Source organism: Myodes glareolus, chromosome 6 (genome assembly GCF_982192425.1).
Source record: "Myodes glareolus chromosome 6, mMyoGla1.1, whole genome shotgun sequence".
NCBI classification, from domain to species: Eukaryota; Metazoa; Chordata; class Mammalia; order Rodentia; family Cricetidae; genus Myodes; species Myodes glareolus.
Genome location: NC_142031.1, coordinates 13,013,022 through 13,035,350, shown reverse-complemented (window position 1 = coordinate 13,035,350; position 22,329 = coordinate 13,013,022). Strand labels below are relative to the sequence as shown.

Below are 22,329 nucleotides of genomic sequence, written 5' to 3'. Positions count from 1 at the left end.
TTTCAAATAGTTCTACTCCCTGGATAAACATTCAAATATTGAACCTATAGGGGCCATTTATATTCAAACCACCCAATAAGTTATCTTATGCCACCTTAATGTGGGTTCTTGGGTTAAACTCAGGTTGCCAGGCTTGTACAGGAAGTGCCTTTACCCTCTGAGGCATCTTACTGGCCTGGCCCTACATATGGTTCTTTTGTTTTGTTTGTTTTTGTTTTTTTGAGACAAGGTTTCTCTGTGTAGCTCTGGAGCCTGTCCTGGAACTCACTTTGCAGACCAAACTGGCATTGAACTCACAGAGATCTGCCTGCCTCTGCCTCTCGAGTTCTGGGCTTAAAGATGTGTGCTACCACTTCACGGCTCTACATAAGGTTCTTAATAGATACCCAGGGCTGGAGAGATGCCTCAGTGCGGTTAAGAGCACTGGCTGTTCTTCCAGAGATCCTGAGTTCAATTCCCAGCACCAACATGGTAGCTCTCAACCATGCCTAACTCCATTTGAAGAGCTCTGACGTCCTCCTCTGCAGTCCTGTGCAGGCACATGTGGTGCATATATTTACTCTAGATCCTAGAATTAGAATTACGGACAGTTGTCAGCTGCCATGTTGGTACTGGGACTGAACCTAGGTCCCTGGAAGAGCAGCCAATGCTCTTGACCTCAAAGCCATCTCTCTAGCCCCTGATATGCTGATCTGTTGAAAAGTCTGGACACTTGGAGAAAGAAAACTGTATGAACCAAATGAACAGCACAAACATTTCATGTCAGATTCTGAACATCTAAGCACTGCCTGAGGAAGTCTGAGGAGGTTCTCTGTACCTCTTTGAATTTACAATTTCATCTGTGCATCCCAGACAAACAAGGTTCTGGGGAGTAAGTGGGCATAATTGTTTTACAGGACTGAAGAAATAAAGGAGTTTTTCATCCCAGGTTCTAGACTGTTCTAGAGCTTTACCTTCACACAGGAGTCCACACAATGTCAGGCTCTGCTGCCATGAAATACCAGAGCAGTACACAAGGTTAGGAAGCACACTTTGGTGTGTAAGGGAAGCCGTGAATCACTAGGATTCAGATGATGGATGAGCTCAACAGGGACTACAGCCACACAGCTCTGTGAGTCATCACAGCCACCCAACTGTGGCTCTGAAGGGGGAATCATGGCTGTGTGGACTTCATTTCAATAAAGCTGCTAAGTAAAAGAAAGGCAACAGCTCTGGTAGCTTATGCCTGTAACCCAGCTAGAGGTGGAGACAGAGGACTGGGAGTTTGAGGCAAGCCTGTCTCCAAAAAAGAGGCAAACTAAAACAAACTAGAGCCAAAATGAAGACAATGGTCCTGAAAAAAAAGTCCACATTATGTTCAACCCTAAAACTTATTTAATGACCAGTCTTGTCCAGAGTCTGAACTGTCCTGAAGCCCTTTGTGTATCAACTACAAAAAGGGAAAGCTTAAACTCACGTATAAGGTTTCAGCCTCACATGTGGGTTCAACTAGTCACTTTCTTAAAACAGAGGCCAGTTGTCAGTCAGTCAGTGTGTGTTGAAAAGAGAGTCATGTGGGAGAAAACATTTAAGCAATGGAAAGGTTAGAGAATGGCAGACTCCCTGGGGAACTGCTGTTCTTACCAACCACCAAATCACATGGGTGGGGCCACCTCTGCAGCTGGAGAAACTTATCTCCACTTGCCAGTCCATTCCCTTCACAACTCCGAAAAACTTGTCCACTTCATAACCCAGATCTCCACGTATCCGCCCCCCTCGCCTCACAGCAGCCTGACTGCAATGCTGTCCACATACAAACAAAACTACTCTGGCGACTCTCTAGTACGGACCACCTCACAAAGTACCCAAGGGAAGATCTGGTTTTTACCGACTAGCAAACTCCAATTGCTATTCTTCCTAACGCAGGAGGAGCCCAAGGGACGGATTAAAATCCGGAACTGGTACAGCAGGTACCTGAAGACAGTCTAGGAATCTGAATGAAGCACTGTGCTCCACGCTGCAGTCGGCTGACACCTAACACACCTGTCAATCTAGTACCACACCCTTTAAAGGCAGGAGACCTGAAAGCTAAATACCATCTGAAATTTTTCACCAAAATATGGCAGGCAGCAGGGAAAAGAAGTCACATTTCATCACATAGCCCACATCAGGGCTTGGGAACTGAGTCATGAGAGCAGCTGAAGGAAGCTACAGGCCCTCTCAGCATCGAGCACATATGTGCCCGTTCCCACACAGTCCTGCATATTTTAGACACAGAAACCTAAATGCAGGCTCCAGACGATGAACAGCAAGCTGGCTGGATGTGTGGGTGCACGCCTGTAATTTCAGCCCTCTGGAGTCTGGAGGCCAGCCTGAGTCACACAGAAAGTTCCATGGCTGTTCTGGGTTTGAAACAAAACAAAAAGCCACGGGGTCTGGAGCCATAGTTCAGAGGTTAAGAGATTTTTGATGGCTCCAAGCACACATGTAAGGTAGCTAAATTACAGTTCTGGGGGCTCTAATGCCTCTAATCTCTGTGGGCATCTGTATTCAGGTGTATAACCCCTCCACACACACACGCACACTAAATTAAAAATAATAAACCCAGTTCCAGAAGATCTGACATCCTCCTCTGGCCTCTACAGGAACTGCATGCAATAGCATACATACAAAGAGGTAAAATACCCATGCATACATATAAAAATATATCATTAAAGTCAGGCAGTGGTTGTGCATGCCTTTAATCCCAGCACTCGGGATGCAGAGACAGGTGGATCTGCTCTACACAGCGAGTTCCAGGACAGGTTCTTAAGCTACAGAGAAATCCTGTCTTGAAAAACCAACCCTTCCCCCACCCCCCAAAAATTCTTTATGGCAGGGTTGTGGCTGTGCAAATCTTTACTCTCAGCATTGGGGAGGCAGAAGCAGTTGGCTCTCTTTAAGTTCAAGGCCAGCCTGGTCTACAGAGTGAGTTCCAGGAGAGCCAGGGCTGTTACACAGAAAAATCTTAACTCGAAAAACAATAACAAGCAAGCAAGCAAACAAACAAACAACAAAAAACCCACAAAAACATTTACAAAGGGAAAAAAATTCCCCATTCTGAATGGAACATCAAGACTAATAGCACCGTCAAGACTAATCCAAACCTGATTCCAACCACTTAAATCTGTCAGGTTTGGAGCAACAGAAAAAGCACCACTTCAATCACTTTTTACTTACTAGCTACGTGACTGTGATGACATCACTTAAGCCCGCATCTCATCTCTTGATGAGGTAAAGCTGGGTTAATTATGACACCTACCTTGCTAAAGAGATGACTGATTTAGAAACCCAATGACCTGCCCAAGGTTATTGCAGCAGGCAGGCAGCATACACCCCCTTAGTGTGACACTGAATTAGAAGGTGATGAGCATTGGTCTTACTTGAGAACTGCACTGGAGGGCGAGGGTCTGCATTCTCCTTCTGCCGTAAAATCACAACATCGCCATCTTTCAAGCCATAAGAAGCCAGGGATCTGTGGTTGTCAGTGAGAGGTCTTTCTGCATAGACAATCTGCAAAGGAAGATCGGTGGTATAAAGTGCAGAGAAGCAACATGGTACCACTTTCCACTTCTTCATCATGTTCCCTGCTCAAGACCCTCCCATGCGTTCCCATCATTCCTAGAAGGAAACCTAAAGTCCTGCCTGTGTCCGACTAGGCCCAAAGGATTTGGCGAATGACCACTTCCGACCTCATCCTACTGCTGTCCGAATGACACACACCACCTTCCCCTCAAGCTCTTTGCTTCTTTCCCTACCTGAGGACCATTCTTCCTCCTGTCACTTGGTTTAGGTCTCTGATCAAACATTATTTCAGTACTCTTCCCTAAAGCCACACTTAAAATGAACCCCGGACATAGGCTGTGGGTGGAGCTCAATGACATAGCATTTCTCTCACACCCACAAGGCCCTGGGTTCTATCCCTAACAACACAATATATTTTGAAATAAACTACTTTCCTCACTAATATGCTACACATTGATCTTGTTCAGCTGCCCATCAGCTTAGGACAAAGCCTAGTATATAACGACGGCCCAGGGAAGTAGGGATGACATATTCTGGCTATGTCTGCTACAAGGCAAATAATGTACACTTTTAGCTATCTAGGCATGGTAGCACATGCCTGTAATTCCAACACTAGGAAGCCAAGGCAAAAAAACTACCTCGAGTACCAGGTCAGCCAGGGCTACAGTGAGATAGTGTCTCGAAAAAGACCACAAAACTAAAACCCATTATATATGTATCAACAATAATCACAAAACAAGCCATGAATGGGGTGTGTGTGGAAATGATGCAAGCATAGTACTCAAGGATCAAGTTCTCAAAAAAGTAAATAAAAAGTTTAAAAAACAAAACATGGTTTAAAAATCTGAGAAAGAGATGGCTAAGAAATTCAGGGGGCTAAAGAGATGGTACAATGGTTAAGAGCACTGACTGCTCTTCTAGAGAACCTGGGTTCAAGTCCCATCACCCACATGACAGCTCTACAACTGTCTGTAACTCCAAGATCTGACACTCACACACAGACATACATGCAGGTGAAACACCAATGTACATAAAATAAAAATAAATCATTAAAGAAACAAAGGGAGACAGACAGACAGACAAGAAAAGAACAGAAAAGAAAAAAAATTCAGAGCCAGTACCAGTGGTGTACACCTTTAGTCCCAGCGATTGGGAGGCAGAGGCAGGTGGATCTCTGAGTTCAAGGCCAGCCTGGTCTACAAAGCAAGTTTCAGGACAGCCAAGGCTATTATACAGAGAAACCCTATCTTGAAAACAAAAAGCAAAATAAGAAAAAACAAAAAAGAAATTCAGGATGAAAGAGAATTGTGTGACTATAGTAACTGACGGGAACACAGAGTACAGTCAGCAGTGAGTCTGCACACTAGCAGGCCTTTCTTCTACCCCGTCCTCCAAGTTTTATTGCTCTCATGTTTATGAGAGAAAACTAACATGAAAGAAAAACATGTTAGTTAGTTAGTTAGTAAGTTAGCTGAGCTAACTCCTATTAACAGAAATACTTTCAATGGGTCCAACACAGAAGCAGAGTGTACTGTGAGGGAAGAATGGAATACACAGGAGTGAGGGTGGAAACACGGTCCCTATGTTCTCATGTACTCCATGGGACACGCTGTGGCACACTTGGCACATTTTGCTCCCTAAGTGTTTGCTCTGTTCTGGGCCACAAACAAACTGAGCAACTTGAGCTGGTTACTAACTCTGCCAGGAACTCTACGAGGGGCCTGTCACTAGATGGGCCAGGAGTTAAATGTCTTATGTCCAGCAGGCCACCAGGACTGATCATAGCAGATATTCCTTCCAGTTCTTTTTCCATGCTGGGGGCTGAACCCAGGGCCTTGTACCTACTAGGCAATTTGTCTACCACAGCCTTCCTGCGCCTGTCCACAGAACAGACAAACATCATTCACACCGGTCATTCTGAGCATATGCTGCCATTCTGCTCCTAATCTCATGGTGATATGGGCAAAAAAAATAATCCTCCAAAATGGAATCCTTCTGGAAACAAGAAAGCAGAACTTGACTGTCAAATTTTACACGCTTGTTTGTTTGTTTGTTTGTTTTGTCTCTCAAGACAGGGTTTCTCTGTAGCTTTGGAGCCTGGCCTGGAACTAGCTCTTATAGACCAGGATGGGCTCGAACTCACAGAGATCCGCCTGTCTCTGCCTCTGCGTCCTGAGTGCTGGGATTGAAGGTGTGTTCCACCACGGCCCAACCAATTTTACAAGTTTTATACACTACTAAAAATGACTGCAACCATTACTGCCACCTCATCATGACACTCATCTAAGTGTGTATCTCAAACTGATTCTTCTTTCTTTTTGGTAATACAATGGAGAACTGTACCACACATAATTTGTGGGGTGAGTGGAAAACAACCATAAACCAGGGTCACAGGTTGAGATGTACTAGGTGGCATCACACAACTAAGCCACTGTGATGAGGTCACCAATAGCCCATGGCTGCCTACCCTAGCGTCTCAGGTTCAGTGAGTCAGCTGTAATGTATTTAAAGACTCACGACTCGTCTCCCCAGGAAGACACACTTACTAGAAAATGTATTCATGTATAAAGAACCAAACTCAGGAAGATGAGAACAGTTTAGAGGATAAGGCTTGGTTCAGTAGGAAAGTGGATGCCTGGCATGGAAAAGCTCAGCGTAAGACTACTGAATTCTCTTCCAGTGGGGCATAATATCAAAACCCAAACTTAAAGAGCACCCTGCTACCACTGAGTGAAACTCTCCTAGGCTAACAAGTCCAGTTCCCCTTCTCCCTCTTAACCCTCACACTGTCTCACCAAGTGTCACAATCATTTTAACAAGGATCATTCATCCAATTTTATGGATCAGAAGACACAGAGGCCACACAGCTATTAAGAGACATGACGTTCTATGTGCTTGACATTAAAAATAGAATTCTTGTGCTCGCTTCAGCAGCACATATACTAAAACTGGAACGATACAAAGAAGATCAGCATGGCCCCTGCGCAAGGATGACACGCAAATTCGTGAAGCGTTTCAAAAAAAAAAAATAGAATTCTTTTCTAGCACCCCAACGTAGCCTTGGGAAATGGCTTCTAAGCCAGTCTTCCCTGCTAAGGATCTAAACCTCTACTGGCGAGGCCTGACTGCTATGTGAAGCCCCTGGGTTCAAGTCTGAGTATGGGGTACGGGATACACACATAACTGTCCTTATTCTAAACATCAAGTAATACTGGGGTTGGGAGATGTCTACAAAGGACAGGAAAATACTACAATGTCTAGTGTCTTATTAATTGGCCTTTTTTTTCATTTTTTTATTTTTTGATTTTTTTATGAGTATGAGCGTTTAACTTTCATGTGCCTAAGTCTATTGCTTGCATGCCTGGTGCCTAGAGGCCAGAAGTGTCTGATTCTGTAAAACTAGAATCATAAATATTTGTGAGCCATCATGTGGGTGCTAAGAACTGAACCCAGTCCTCTGCAAAGAGCAGCCAGTGCACCTTAACCACTGAGCCATCTCTCCAGCTCCAGTTTCTAATTTTTAAAAGGATGGCAACAGAAGCCAAAAGAGGTGGTAATCCCAGCCTGGGGAGGCAGAGACAAGCAGATCTCTGTACCTTTCTGAGTTTGAGGTTAGCCTGTTCTACACAGAATTACAGGACAGCCCAAGTTATTTAGAGAAATCCTATCTCAAAAACAATCTAAAAGAGGGGGGAGGGAGGGTGAGAGAGAGAAGAAAAGGGATGGCGCTATGACTCAAGCTCTAATAGTCACTGACATCAGGCATGTACAATGCATACAAGTTATGGAATCTCTGATTCCATTTCCTCAAAAATGGGTGGGTTAGTTACTTGGGCATTGACGTCTGTTTGTTTGGTCCTGGTTTCAAAGCAGAAGAGGATACAGGAAGATACGTCCTAAGAACATGCTTCCAACTAGACCCCACTACCTTTTACCACCTCCCAATAATTCCATCATATTACGGATTCATCAAAGCATTAGCTAATCCATAGGTTAGGTCAGAGCCCCAGGATGAAACTGTCTCTGAAAAACGCCATCATAGACACATTTGGAGATGTGCTTCACTAATCCCCCAGGAAGCCTAATTCAGTTGTGCTAACAACAAAATTAGCCATCACACTGGGTAGAGAGCAAATATCCACAAGAATGAAATCCCAGGACCTACAAAGATAAACAAGGAAGGCTGGGGCTAAGGGCAGCCTGAGCTATTGAAACCCTAGCTCAAAAAAGTCTAAGAAATGCGGTTATTTTACATGTTAAGTCCTTAAGTAAATCACCCTATACAGGCCAGGCATGATGGTACAGTCTGTAATCCCAGCACTTGAGTGGCAGAGGCAAGAGGACACATGAGTATGACCGGATCAACAACTTCAAGTCTCCATCAGTCAAACAAAGGCAAGTTGGTAATGGCACGAGCACAGCGCTCTACCACATCTGTCCCCCACTTCAGAAACTAATATGGAAAAACCTGAGTCCGAGCCCTGCCCTGCCAGTCAGGAGAGGGCACAACAGAAGTCTACACTTTTAGGTGTAAATCTGCAGACCTGATGCAGCAGACCAGGGAGTGTTAAAATCCAACTCTCAGACGAGATTCCAACCTTAACACCTAGCTACAAGCTCAATAATACAACTCGAAAACCTTTAAGCATGACACCAAATGTTTTCTGGTCTCTGAAAGGGAGCCTTCAATTAATGGAGTGGGTGGGATGTCACTTCTATTCTTTCTTTCCTACAGTGCTGGCAATGTGCAGTAGGCAAGCACTCTACCAGAGCCATCTATCCCCAATCCAGTAGACCTTTTTATCTATCTATCTATTTATTTATTTATTTATTTGAAACAAGGTCTCACTACTTCCTATGTAGACCAGGCTATCCTAGAACTCACAGATCCACCCATGTCTGCCTGCTTCACAAGTGCCAGGATTAAAGGTGTGAACCACCACACTCAGCACCCCAACAACTATTGCTTTTTTGAGACAGGTTCTCAACATGTAGCCTTGGCTGGCCTGAAACCCACAATCAAGACCAGGCTGGCCTTGAATTGTGAGTTTCAAATAACATTAACAAAAAAACAAACAAAAAAAACAAAACAAAACAAAAAAAAACCTAACCAAACAAACTAACACCCAAACTGCAGTTACGAGTTATGGGTTATGAGGAATAAGCGAGTGGCTGTGCTCTTTATTCTTTTCTGTGTTACAACCTTTCTATCACGACTATTCAGCATTTACCAGAAGCAGAGGGAGGGGGCCCGCGGGGAGACTATGAATTACTTAAGGAAATAAAACACCAAGACTAGCCACAATAGAAACTTTCAGTTTCCATGGATTAAAATAGCATTTTTGTAAACCACGTAAGCTGTATGAAAGTGGCATTTCCAGGGTCACAGTTACTGTTGCTAGCTGCCACTTAAACATGGTTTTCATTGAGGGGCCTTCCATTCTGTACAGGCTTGTACTCCATACCACCTATAGAAGTAAATTAGTTTCAAAACCACCCAGACATTTATCGTGAAGGTAAGTTCTGATAATTGTTTGAGGTCAGCCCAGTCAAGTCTGCATCAAAGCATAACCCTGAGCCTGCCTGGCTGCCAAGCCCACACTTGCACCGCGGGAGAACATGTCCTGCTTTAATCACGCACAAGTAGAGACAGCTTCTATTCTAAATTTATTGTCACTGCATTAGAACTACTATAATGAGATCAGAGCTGTTAGAAATGAACACTTTTCCCAGTGTCTCGTGCACAAATGATGCTGATGAAAGGTGGAGCTCCAAACAGTGCTCCCTGGGTGAGACAGGCACGCAAGACAACTCCAGAGTACAGGTATTGCCTGAGAACTCTTTAAAGAAAAAAAAAAGATTTATTTATTATGTATACAGTGTTTGTCCGTCTGTATGATTGCTGACCAGAAGAGGGACCAGACCTCATTACAGATGGCTGTGACCCACCATGTGGTTGCTGGAAATTGAACTCAAGACCTCTGGAAGAGGAGTCAGTGCTCTTAACCTCTGAGCCATCTCTCCAGCCCAAGCCTGAGAACTCTTATTTCTATTTACTTTTTGTTTTTTAATTTTGACTTATGTATGTGTACTTTGCCTACATGTATTGTCTAATGCCCAGAGGTCAGAAGAGAGTGTTGGATCCCATGGAACTGGAGTTACAGATGGACGTGGGTGCTGGGAATCAAGCCTCTGTAAGGGCAAGTGCTCTTAGTTGGTAACTGCCTCTTTAGTCCCATTTCCATGTAGTCTTGTTTATTCTTTTGGAGGGGTGGGGGATTGAGACAGGGTTTCTCTGTGTAGTCCTTGATGTCTTGAAACTCGCTCTGTAGAGCAGATTAGCCTGGAAGTCATAGAGATCCACCTGCCTCTGCCTCCCAAGTTCTGGCATTAAAGGCATGGGTCAACACTCCCCCCTTATTTTATCCTTGAGTTCTATTCTGCATGTTTATAATGCACATTACTCAATGTATATATGTACACAACGTAACTGATGTAGAGTATATGCACATATATAACTGTTAGCTGTAACTGCTATGTACCCCACAAGAGAATATATACGTGTATAGTACCTAAAACAGCCACTTTTGTAATTTATGTACAAGGTACTGTGAGCATGATCTGAACCACTTTACTTATGGAGATACAAACTATTACATGAGGATAATAAATTCGGAACAGAAACCATCTCTACCTGTACATGTGATTAAAGTGAAACACATTCTATCTCAGTGCAAGTGTGACTCGGTAGCCAAGCAGCTCTGTAAAGTTCATACATGTTTGGACACCCGTGGCGTGGAGTCAGAAACAGGTGAAGGAATGGGATGGAAAAAAAAAAACTAAAGCCCAATGAAGTAAACAGCCGGAAAGAAATCTGAGAGGAAGGGACAAGTTAGAAAAACTGGTCGGGGAGCGCAAATTAAAAATGACTGGGGAAAATAAAACAAAAACCAAACCAAACAAAAAAATGATAATGTTTAAGATCCGACGAAAGGAAGTGACTTCAATGTCTGGGGTGGATCCTGTTCCTGCCTAAGGGGGCTTGCCAGCAAACCAGACAAGCGACCCCCAGAGCGCTTAAAAATCCGCTCTTAAAATAGACACTACGTTGTCAGGTTACATAGAGCCGACAGCACTAACTTGAAAAACAGGGCACTGTTTACAGCTACTTAATACAGGCTTAACACTAGTTGGAGCACACTAATTTGTGTTGGGAAGAAAGTAAATACCAATTGTTGATGCAAGCAGTGGAAGAATTTGGAACTGCTAGCCCAATTGTTCAAGAAGTACCCCTAAAGTCCCCAAGTGGCAGATGACAGTGCCCTCTTTAACCCTACAATTATCTTTCAATCTGATACTGACATCTGAGTGCCACAGGCTGGGAGTGGGAATGCACATATAAACCAGGGGTAGAATGCTTCTCTCTCTCTCTCTCTCTCTCTCTCTCTCTCTCTCTCTCTCTCTCTCTCTCTCTCACACACACAGTGCATGTGCTCGCTGTGGAAAAAGAAACAGTGTCAACCTCTGTTCACTCTCAAGTCCTACTAACAAATTCAACTTAAAATTATTCCCAATCAGCTTGCAATTATAATTTGGGTAATCAAACAGCCACATAAAAGAACGATTGAGGGGGGAAAAAAAACCTTCAAAAACTGAAAAGGCTAGACCGGGCATGGTAGTGCACACTTGTGTGTGATCCAGCAGTCCAGGAGCCTGGGGCAGGATGAGTGTTGTCTGAGGTCAGCCTTGGCCCCTTAATTGAGACCTTGTCTCAAAAAACAAAACAGCTGGTTGTGATAGCTCTGGCCTGGGACACAGAGTCAAGAGGGATGTGTATGAGTTTAATTGGGAGCCAATGATTCATACAGTGAGACCCTGCCTCAAAAATCAACCAATCGCTGGGTGGTGGTGGTGCACATCTTTAATTCCAGCACTCAGGAGGCAGAGGCAGGTGGAAGTGTGTGAGCTCAAGGCCAGCCTGGTCTACAGAGCAATTTCCAGGGCAACACAGAGAAACCCTGTCTTGAAATCCCCATCAAAAATCAATCAATCAATCAATCCTCTAAAAGGCTGATATCCCCCCCCCCACCCAATCTCTTTGGTCTTAGTTTGCCACTTCCACGAGTATGAGGCTGACCAACAGGAACTGAGGTCCTAGGTTTTTGTGGGTTAATTTTTCTATAGAAATTGGGGGAACCGTTTAATCCCCACCTTTTGTCAGACTGCATATGTGACACCTTGTTCCCTAAAACAGATCCTTCCAGAAAAAGTTGTATGCCAAGGTTCTAAAGTTCACATTGTGCAAAGGAATCATATCTCTGAACAAAATATTGACACGTTTGCCATAAGTCAGGGCAGAACAAGCAGTAGTTGGGCAATAGTTTCTGGAACTATTTCATAACTGCAGAAGGAAATCCAGATTTACATTCTGAGGCCTTGGGAGTCCTCTACAATTTTCTAATGTTTGAACTACGCCCAACAAGGCTCACTTTGGGTAGAATCTTAAGAGTTTTAGTGCAAAGGCTACAGAGCAGTCCACCTATTATTCTGTTTGACGAAGGCTACTGCGAGTATATTTTCTTGTTAAAACATAAGAGGGGCTGAACGCCTTGCCACCGAGTCCCACGGAGGTCTTCAGGCAGTAGGTTATTTTCAAGCAGATATCCTTCGAAAGCACTAAGCTTTTTTGAACTGACCCAACTGAACGGGGACCAGAGAAGAGGAGGGTTTTGGCCTAAGAAGCAAATAGACTGAGTTGACCTAACCACCGCTTTAAAAAATAATAATAAATTAAGCAGAAACGCATGCATTTCTAGCGACGTCAAAGGCAGAGGCAGAGCGAGTCTCAAACTTTTTCCCTCACTTTCAACTCCAGATATGTGTGTTCCCAGGTAAACTGCGCATATTGAAGGAGGAACTCGGTACAAATAAGCAAATCCCAGACCAGTGTCTATCTCCCAGTGATCCAAACTGGTATTTCTGGTCGGAGAAGCAGGAGGTACATGATGAGGATCCAGGGCTCCGGAGGGCCAGAAGGTGGGGAGGGGTGCCCACCCGTGCACGTGTCCCCCTCGCTGCAGTGGGTGCATCTCCGGGCGACTGCAGGACTCGGCCCCAGTCCCCCCCCCCCAACTCCCCGGCCGCAGCGGCTGGAGGCCCCGCTCGCTGCCCCTGGCGTACCTGGCTCTCGGCGGCGGGGATGCCGGACTCCAGCTCGCACAGCGCGCGGAAGTTATGCAGCTCGAAGTCGGCGTCGACCTGGAGGGAAAAGGTCACCTCGGAGAGGTCCCTCCGCACACAGTACACGGTGAGCAGCATGGCCCGGGCCCGACCCGGCTAGGCTCGGCCCGGCCTGGGCACTGGGCGGAGGGCAGGCGGTGGCGGGGGGTGGGGGGTGGCTGCCGGGAGCTGCGGGAGAGCGGCGGGCGCGGGCTGCTCGCTCCCTCGCTCCTTCCCTCCCTCACACGCGCGCAGTGACTCACTCGCTCCCGCCCTCTGCAGCCAGCACTGCCGCCGCCACCCGCCTGCGAGGCCGTCTGCCAGCCGGCCAGCCTCCCACCACTGCCGTCAAGCGCGGGCCGCCCGGCGCCCCGCCCCGCTGCAACGCGGCTGCCGTAAAGCGCTCCTGGCTGCGGCCGCCTTCGCGACACGCGGCGTGTGGGGCGGGGCTGGAGGGGGGGGGGGAGAAGCCGTGGGGAGGAATGCGGAGGTGGGGGAAACCCACTATTGGTTGATTTAATAACTGAATCCGGAGTACTCCACGATCTCAGTTATTCAGCCAACAGGCACCTACTGTGCACTTAGTGCGGACATAAAAATGGAGGAAAGCCACGAATCCTCAGCCTTAACTCTCCATCTGCTATGGGAGACTCAACCAAGCAGATCTTTCTAACACAGATTTTTCAAAATGGAAATTGGCATTATAATATTAACTTTTCGCCTTGGTAATTAAATGTAAGACGGAAACCCAAATCCTTAGTTTGTCTGATCCCTAGAACTCACTTTACTGTGCTTGGGCCCACTTCTGTGCTGGCAGCACCACTCGGTTCCCTTCTCCCTTAGTTACCTCACCCTCAGCCTGGGCAAATCCACTATCCAGCTGTGGACACTAACTGGGCAATCCCAACCTACAAAAAGAAAGAACTTGTTAGATACTTGCTATTTTAATGCCCTATTTAAGACCACCCAGTTCATACGGGGATATAGAGAGGAAGGCACAAGAATGGTAAAAATCCATGCCGGGCTGGCGTGGTGGCACACTCCTTTAACCCCAGCACTTGGGAGGCAGAGGCAAGTGGATCTCTGGGAGTCTTGAGGCCAGCCTGGTCTACAAAGTGAGTTCCAGGCTAGTCAAAGATACACAGAGAAACCCTGTCTCGAAAAACAAAAAACAAACAAACAAAAAAAAGAATGGCAGAAATCCAAAATCTCCTCCAGGAACACTAGGGTGGCCCACATTTGTAATTTCAGCACTCAGGAGCAGAGCCTGGAGGATTACAGCAAATAAAAGTTTTCCCACTCCTGGCTCCACAGTGAACAGGCAGCCTTCTCTAGCATAACAGGAAAGAAATAGGAAGCAGGATGGATGGCTGCGGATGCCGCAAGAGCTTCAGTTTGTTTGCAGAGAAGACAGACTTGTGCTGCTATCAAGGACTGGGTGACAGAAAGGCCAACCACAGGGCAAATTAAAGTCAAGTTGCAAAGAGCCTTTCAACATGGAGTTGGGACACAAGATTTCTGAGGACGCCAGGTGCCCACAGGATGGGAGCTCTCATCACCTTCACACTTGGATTGTGTCATCTGAAGGAGATGATTAACTTGTGCCTAGACTTTATATGGACATCAAGATCTTATTGTTGGATGAATCATTTCTTGAAAAAAAATTAAATTTTGCCAGGTAGTTGTGGCAGACGCCTCTAATCTCAGCACTCAGGAGGCAGAGGCAGGAGGATCTCTGAATTCAAAGTCAACCTGGTCTACAGAGCGAGTTCCAGGACAGTCAAGGCTACACAGAGAAACCTTGTCTCAAAAAGCAAAAGAATTTTTTTTTATTTTTATATGTGTGGGTGCTTTGCCTGTGTGTACATCTGTGCTGTTGAGGAGGTAGGGTGTCAGATTCCCCGGGATAGAATCACTGACAGGTCTGAAATGACGTGGGTTCTGGGAATCAAACTTCTAGCCTAGCCTCTGGAAGAGCAGCTGGTACTCTACTGAGCCATGCCTTTAGCAGACCCCCACCCTTTTTTGAGAGAGGGGCTCACTATGTAGCCCTGGAACTTGCTAGGTAGGCCAGGCTGGTCTTGAACTTGCAGAGATCCACCTGCTTCTGTCTCCCAAGTGCTAGGATCAAAGGAATGCACTACCATACTGGCTTGAATGAATCAGTGATGTAGAGCCTTTCATACAACGCCAGTGCTTTCCCAATTTCAATGGAATTTCTCTACTCATCCATTTCAGTTCAAATTCTCACCCCCCACTGTGGAGGGCCGCAACCACATTCTCCATTGCTTCAAGGGACGAAGGTAGAGATTGACCTCTGTGACCTCAAGGTGTGGTGGTACACGCCTTTAGTCCTGATGCCTGGGAGGCAGAGGCAGATTGACCTCTGTGACCTCAAGGTGTGGTAGTACACGCCTTTGGTCCCAATGCCTGGGAGGCAGAGACAGGCAGATCTCTGTGAGTTCAAGGTGTCCTAGCACACACCTTTAATCCCAGCGCACGTGCTTGGTAACTCTCTACCGCTGTGTCCCTGCCTACTCCCGAGGCATCATCTGGGATAATGGGCAGTGGACCAATCCAAGAGTGACACGTCAGAAGCGAGGACTGTTTCCTTTATAAGGGCTGGGTGCCCCTCATTCTGGGTCTCCGCAATGTAAGCTTATGCGCTCCCTCTCAAGAGGCATTAAAGCTTTGCTGCAGAAGGATCCTAAGTGTCCCGCATCATTCTTGCGGGCGAGACGGTAGCGCGGGACACCCCACTTCCTTGTCTGCAACACTGATTCTGTATTCTATGAACCTGTTACACCTCAGGTGTGATTTCTACAACTCCAAAGGAAGTCCTGGTGTGGGAGAATTATCTGTATTCTGTCAATCATATTTTAATAAAACGCTGATTGGCCAGGCAGGCAGTATAGGCAGGAAAGCCAGACAGGAAGTAGAGGTGATGCAATGAGGACAGGAGAATTCTGGGAAGCAGGAAGGTTCCTAGACAGGAAGTAGAGGTGGAGCAAAGAGACTGGGAGTATTCTAGGAACCTCCCTCTGCCAGGGCTGCCCAGACCACCAGAGAGGAAAGATGTAAGCTGCCCCGCTGGAAAAGGTACTGAGCCATGTGCTAACGTAGATAAGGATAATGGTGTAACATAAGTTATAAGAGCTAATAAGTAGCCTGACCTAATGGGCCAATCAGTTTATAACCTTATGGAGTCCTGTGTGTGATTTTTCTTTGAGATTTGCCGGCTGTGGGGTACCGGGCGGGACAGAAATCCCAACAAGCCGGCCCCCTCATGCTACAAAGTCCTTTAGTTTTCCAGATTTGGACTGATAGATGTTATCGGGGCTTTACCAAATAAGGGTTTATTTTCTCACAGGCTAAGGGCCTGGACAGGCGGCCACTCCAGTTCAGTGGTTCAATGGTACAAGGACCAGTACTTTCACCTACCTCTAAGGATGTAACCATTCTTTTGGCCTTTCCCCAAAGATGGTAGTGTAGCTGGAGTCTCCACACCATGGGTCATTTTCTTGTCCAGGGATGGAGCTTGCCTAGCAGCCTATCAGCAGATTATGGCTGGTGTCTTACTGTGCAGACCTGTGTCAAGTGGCTACAAGGGAGGCTAGGAAAGCAGACGTTTAGCGTTTTCGACAAGCTTTGACGAACACTGCCTGGGAAAGGGGAATGAGGATGGTCTCAGGTAAAACATGCACGATGCTTTCTAAAGCAAAGCAGGTTTAAATTAGGGTTTAAATAGGCAGATGCAGCAAGATGTGGTTCAGCTGCTAGAGTGCTCCCCTGGCACGCTTGAAGCTCTGGCTTCACCCTCCTGCATTGCACACAATGAAACATGAGCACACATGCCTGTGAGCCCAGACTCTGGAGGTAGAAGCAGGACAAGCGGAAGATCAAGACCATTCTCAGCTAAAAAGAGAGGTTGAGACCAGTGTGGCTTAGAAGTTAAAAAAAAAAGTCCCTACATTTGAATTTTGGTGTAGACCGACTCTGTGCAAGTGACATTGGATGGCTTCTGAGCTTACGTCTGTCTCCATGGCATTTAACCTGATTCTCGTAGACAATTAGCTTTTGGGATCCAGTGAGGCTGCCCAAATTCTCTCTCGAAGTGAGACCACCATGGAGAAACACACATAGCTATTCCAGGCAACTGCTTCACTGAGGACAAAGCTGCTCACCAGGAAAACCTAGCAGGTGCCTGAGTTTAAAGCCTTCCACATGAACTTAGCCCTAGGCACTGAGTCATTGGCCACCTTTGGGACTTTGCAGCCAAGGTTCCAGACAGCTCGGAGCCAATTCCTGGGTACACTGTACTCTCTGAATTCCTGGTTCCCAGAATCCGTTGATCATAATAAAACGCAATTATGAGTTAAAACCGTAAAATCGATACCACTCACTACGGTGGCTGTGGTGGCAAGTACAGATGAGGGCAGAGGGGATTTTCAAGGCATGTTAAAGGCTCGTTCGTGTTCAGTGGTGGACTTCAGGGGAAGTGATTGGAACATGAGAGTGATGACATCATCCGTGGAGTCATCCACTGCTGGACTCACAGTTAAATGGGCCCCTGGAAGACGGTGACTATGGTAGAAAGTGGGGCCTGGTTGGATGAAGAGGGTTGGTGATATCACGCCTTTGAAGGTCCCAGGTTGGTCTCCCTCCCTTTCCCTTCCCCCTCCCAGGCTCTCTATTTCTTTCTTCTTCTAAGAGGGGAACAGCTTTCTCTGTCACATGCTTCTGTCTCTGTGTTCTGCTTGACCACATCCCCATGACAATGGAATAAATGAACCCTGGACCAAAGTCCTTTTAACCATGAGCCAAAGTGAAGTGTTCCTCCTTTTCATTGACATCTCCAGGTAACTGTTCACAGCAACAAAAGTTGACTTCTTAAAGCCTGGTGTTGAGCCTGGTCTTCAAGAGCTAGTTCCAGGACAGCTAGGACTGTTATACAGAGAAACCCTGTCTAGAAGAACAAACAAACAAACAAACAAATAAATAAAGCCTGATGTTGACTGTGGTGAACATCATATAACCCAATAAAGCTGAGCCGGCATGGTGGTGCACACCTGTAATCCCAGCACACAAGAGGCTAAAGCAGGAAGATGGCAAATTCAAGGCCAGCCTGCATCTATTGTAAAACCTTGACTCAGCTGGGCATAGGAGTGCACGTCTTTAAATCCCAGCACTCCAGGGGCAGAGGCAGGTGATCTGTGGGAGATCCAAGACAGACAGAGCTGTATAACAGAGAGACCCTGTCTCAACAACAACAACCTTACTGGGCTGTGATTGGTGCATGAAGTACATGATACTTTAATAAAACTGCTTTTATGTTCCAGCTGGCTGCCACCTGAAGCATGGGGTAGAGCTACCGAGCTCCTACGTCTGCCCACAGCTCTGCTCACTGCTCAAATGGCCTGGACCCTGGTCCTGCTTCTTCAGTCATCTCAGTCCCTCTCCTACCTCACCTGTTTAGACTCCAGTCAACTGCCTCTTGGGATCTGATTCAGAATGTGGACTCTAGTTTATCACCCTACCAGACAGACTTTGCACGCCTGTCACCTGTCACCACAAACGACAGCTCAGTCCTCGACCCTAATTTAGGCTGGAGTGAGCTGAAGGTTTAGGAGAGGGAGTCTCAGAACCTGGAGTCCTGCTCCAGAATATCACGGCTTACCAAAAATGGGTCCCATTAATTGATCGCTGCCGTCACGCACCTTTCAAAGGATGGCTACCATTTACCGAATGCTCACTGTGTGCCAAGAACTCTTCTGAGCACTTTGTGTTGAGTCACTGAGCCCTGAGGAATACCCATGAGGTATTACCTCCATTGTACAGAAGACGTGGAGGGACAGAGACAGTTAGCCTCTCGTCTAAGAATGAAAAAAATAACGACAGCTTGAATTTTGCAGGAAAATGGATGGAACTAGAAAACATTATTTTGAGTGAGATAACCAAGACACAGAAAGACAATTATCACATGTACTCACTCATAGGTGGTCTTTAAACATAAAGCAAAAAAAGCCAGCCTACAAGCCATAATCCCAGAGAATTTAGACAACAATGAGGACCCTAAGAGAGACTTACATAGATCTAATCTACATGGGAAGTAGAAAGTAGAAAAAGACAAGATCTCCTGAGTAAATTGGGAGCATGGAGACCTTGAGGGAGGATTGAAGAGGGGTGGGGAGAGGCAGGGAGGGGAGCAGAGAAAAATGTAGAGCTCAATAAATATCAATAAAATTAAAAAAAATGTGTCCTTGAAGCTGCACTTCAAGGCCATGTCACACTTCCTAACTGTATCCTGACTAGGTTTCCTATAGACCCACATTCCTCTTCTAGCTCGTCAAATGAGAGTACACAGAGCTTCATTTTATTCAGTTACTGATTAGTGTTGATTTTTATAGTTGTTTTTGAGACAGGGTCTCACTGTGTAGATCCTCAAACCTACTGTGTAGACCAGGCTGGCCTTGAACTTGCAGAGAACCACCTGCCTCATGCACTTCCTATTTCTTTGGCTAAGATCACGTGCACTTGGGTAAGGCACCCGCAGCTCCCTTGGCAGACTTCTAGTCCCATCCCATTTAGAGCGGCCTCCGCCCCAGGGCACCTGTACTCTGGATTAGTATGAACTTTGCTCCCCTCTGATAGCTGGTGCCATCATTTGCCCAATTCCCATATTTGGGGCTAGAGATTGGTATTTTAAATGCAAGAATCACCCTTGGGCAAAGCTACAAAATGGGTCAAAGTTGGTCTGTGGAAAACTCAACCTCCTTGCTCCTTACTCTACTCCTGGACTCTCCTCACTTGCCCCTCCTTGTTCTCCAATAATCTTAAGTGTTTTTTTTTTGTTTTGTTTTGATCAAAACCTGCTCTTGCTCAGTGGTGGTGGTGGCACACACCTTTAATCCTAGCACTTGGGAGTATTTGGTCAAAAGTGAGACCTCAGCCCTCTAACACCCCTATATCCAAAGAGTCTGAAATGTAATATTGAGTTGGAAGTGTCACCCCAGCCCCTGTCCTGGAAATTGCCCTGGTCTGGACTCCAATTCCCAGTCTGCCAAGTGCTTAGACTCCAACTCCCAGCCTGCCAAGTGCTGACGCCTCCCCTGGGAGGGTCAGGACCACACCCACAGGGTATTTAGGAACACTGTGGTCTCTGGGGGTTTGCATGGGCTCCTCTCCCAGCCATGCTGTGTCCCAGTCCACCTGGGAGTGTGGCATTTATTAAATGTGGGCATTTTTGATTCAGTCCAAACTGGTTTAGAAATTTTTTTGTGTGTGTCAGCCGAGAGGTTCTTTTTCAGGATTATTTTTAACAGGGAGGAAGACGCAGAGTGATCTGGATGAGTTTGAAGCCAGCCTGGTCTACATAGAGAGTTTCAGGACAATTGGGGCTACACAGAGACCCTGCCTCAAAACCAAACAAAAACAGTCAACTTTCTCTTTGGAACAGATCTGAACTAACCCTAATATCTTTATGGCTGCTGGAAATTTTGTTTTTTTCAAGTTGTTTGAGTTTGGATAGGGAGTAAAAGTTTTCAGTTGTGGGCTGAAGATCTCTGGGTAGGCTCTGAGGAAACTTCTGGGATGAAAGGAATTACTGTTGCCATCTGAGTAGGAATTTGTTGACCTTTCCTCGACATGCCTACTTCAAGATCCCCACCTTGTTATAAAAACTTAAGATTCTATTTTTCTTTCTCTTCAAGAAACACTTCCTACAAGGTGTGGTATGGCACATGCTGGTAATCCCAGCATTGAAGGGACAGAGGGAGGCAGGAGGGTCATAAATTTGAAACCAACCTGGTTTCAAGTTACAAAGTTCCAGGAGCTACAGTTAAACAGTATCTCAGAAAACAAAGACAAGAAGGGGTGGTAATACCTGTGCCCGTCACAGGCTGAAGGAATCTCAAGGCTAAGAACACAAAGAAGGTCAATGGGATCACTCAGACGTGTCATTCCAGCACTCAGAAGGCAGAGGCAGGCTGATGGTACATGAGTTCGAGGCTAGTCTGGGCTCCAAAATGAGTTCCAAGCCATCCTGGACTACCAAGTGAGACCTTTGTCTATAAAGCCAAACTGTTTAAAACAAAGAGTCTAAAGACACAACTTTAAAGATACAAAGTGGTTACAAAGTCTCCTGAATGGGCAATACCAATATTTTGGGTACAATCCAAGGTTTGTGTCACTGGTGAACTTAATAAAATAGAACTGTTTTGTTGTTACTGTGAGGTTGTTTTGTCTGTTTTTTGTTTGTTTGGTGTTTGTTTGTTTTGGGTTTTTTTTTTTGCTTGTTTTTTCAGCAGGCTTCAAATTCAGCACCAAGTACAGAACAGCCTTGAATTTGTCATTCTCCTCCTCCACTTCCCCCACGCTGGGATTATAGGTATGATTTACCACATCTGCATAATTTATTCTAGGAATTGACTCGAGGCTTTTGCGTGCTAAACAAGCACACCATCAACTGAGCTGCATCCCAGACTGTATGTTTTTGAGGCAGGGTCTTGCCTTGTAGTCTTGACTGGCCTGTTACTCACTACATAACCAGCCTGGGTTGGCACTGAAATCATGGCACACTTCCTGCCTCAACCTCCTGAGTTCCGGGATTACAGGTATGGCCCCACTTCTGCTCTTGCCTAGAATCTGTTAAAAGTAGAACATTTATTCATTTTTTCAACAAGGATTAATTTACTGTCTGCTTGCATGAGTCCATGTCTCCACTTGCTGGAGGGAAGTGTATCAGAAAGAATGTTATTGGCCTAGTGTTGTGGAACAAGAATATAATCCCAGAATTGGAAAACGGAAGGCAGAAAGCTCAGGAGCTCTGGGCTAAATGATCCTGACAGTGTGTGAGTTTGGAAAAGATTGCCCCATCCAGCCGGGGTTGGGGGGTGGGCTCAAGCCTTTAATCCCAACACTCAGGAGGCAGAGGCAGGGTGGGTCTCTGTTATTGTGATTCAAGGCCAGCCTAGTCAACAAGAGTTAGTTCCAAGACAAGCTCCAAAGCTACAGAGAAACTCTGTCTCGAAAAACAAAACAAAAAAGATTGCCCCACCCCAATCACCTTAAATCCTTTTCATATTAGTCACTATGTATGTTGGCTTGCAGAATATCAGACAGTCAGGTTAGGATAGTCATAAACTATCCAAGGATGTGGTGTGACAAGGATGCGGCAGCACTGTGGAAGCCACTGTGGAGGCCGTAGCAGGAGGATCTCCGGGGTCTGAAGGCAGTCTGGGTTACATTCAAAGGCCCTGTCTCAAATAAATAAAAAAAACATGATCCAGAAGTAAGCTTCTGAAATGCAGCAACTGTCCCAGTAGGCTCTAGGCCGGATACAGGCGTTTTTCCTGGCAGAAGCAATCTGCATCCTTAAAGTTCACCCTTTGCCACAAAATTCCTTTGGCGGCAAACCGGATGCTGAGAAGTTTCTTTTCCTGGGGGAAGACATATTTTAAAACTTGCCATGTTTTCTCCTAAAGAAACGCTTCCAGCCGGGCAATGGTGGTGCAGGCTTTTAATTCCAGCATTCGGGAGACAGAGGCAGGCGGATCTCTTTGAATTCGA

General features: G+C 46.0%; 1 protein-coding gene, 1 long non-coding RNA gene and 1 other non-coding gene across 4 annotated transcripts in view; 2 read left to right on the top strand and 1 right to left on the bottom strand.

The window, feature by feature from the left end:
• LOC125395308 (regulatory solute carrier protein family 1 member 1) overlaps positions 1-13,029 on the bottom strand; it is a 41,490-nt gene extending 28,461 nt beyond the window's left edge. Inside the window, exons 1-2 of one of the 2 annotated variants that reach the window (XM_048426622.3) lie at positions 12,724-13,029; positions 3,402-3,531 (exon numbers count right to left, since the gene is read on the bottom strand). In XM_048426622.3, coding sequence (XP_048282579.3) covers positions 3,402-3,531; positions 12,724-12,861 — 268 coding nt within the window. In that variant the 5' untranslated portion in view covers positions 12,862-13,029. Of the gene's footprint in view, positions 1-3,401; positions 3,532-3,776; positions 3,862-12,723 lie in introns of those variants that run through there. The other variant, XM_048426623.3, reaches the window with a different exon arrangement.
• Positions 6,462-6,568, top strand: LOC125395366 (U6 spliceosomal RNA). The gene has a single exon (XR_007230529.3). It is a non-coding gene; the product is annotated as a U6 spliceosomal RNA (small nuclear RNA).
• LOC146894089 (uncharacterized) lies at positions 12,712-20,988 on the top strand. The gene is made up of 2 exons (XR_015002174.2): positions 12,712-12,850; positions 18,102-20,988. It is a non-coding gene; the product is annotated as an uncharacterized LOC146894089 (long non-coding RNA).
• The last annotated feature ends 1,341 nt before the right edge of the window (positions 20,989-22,329 follow it).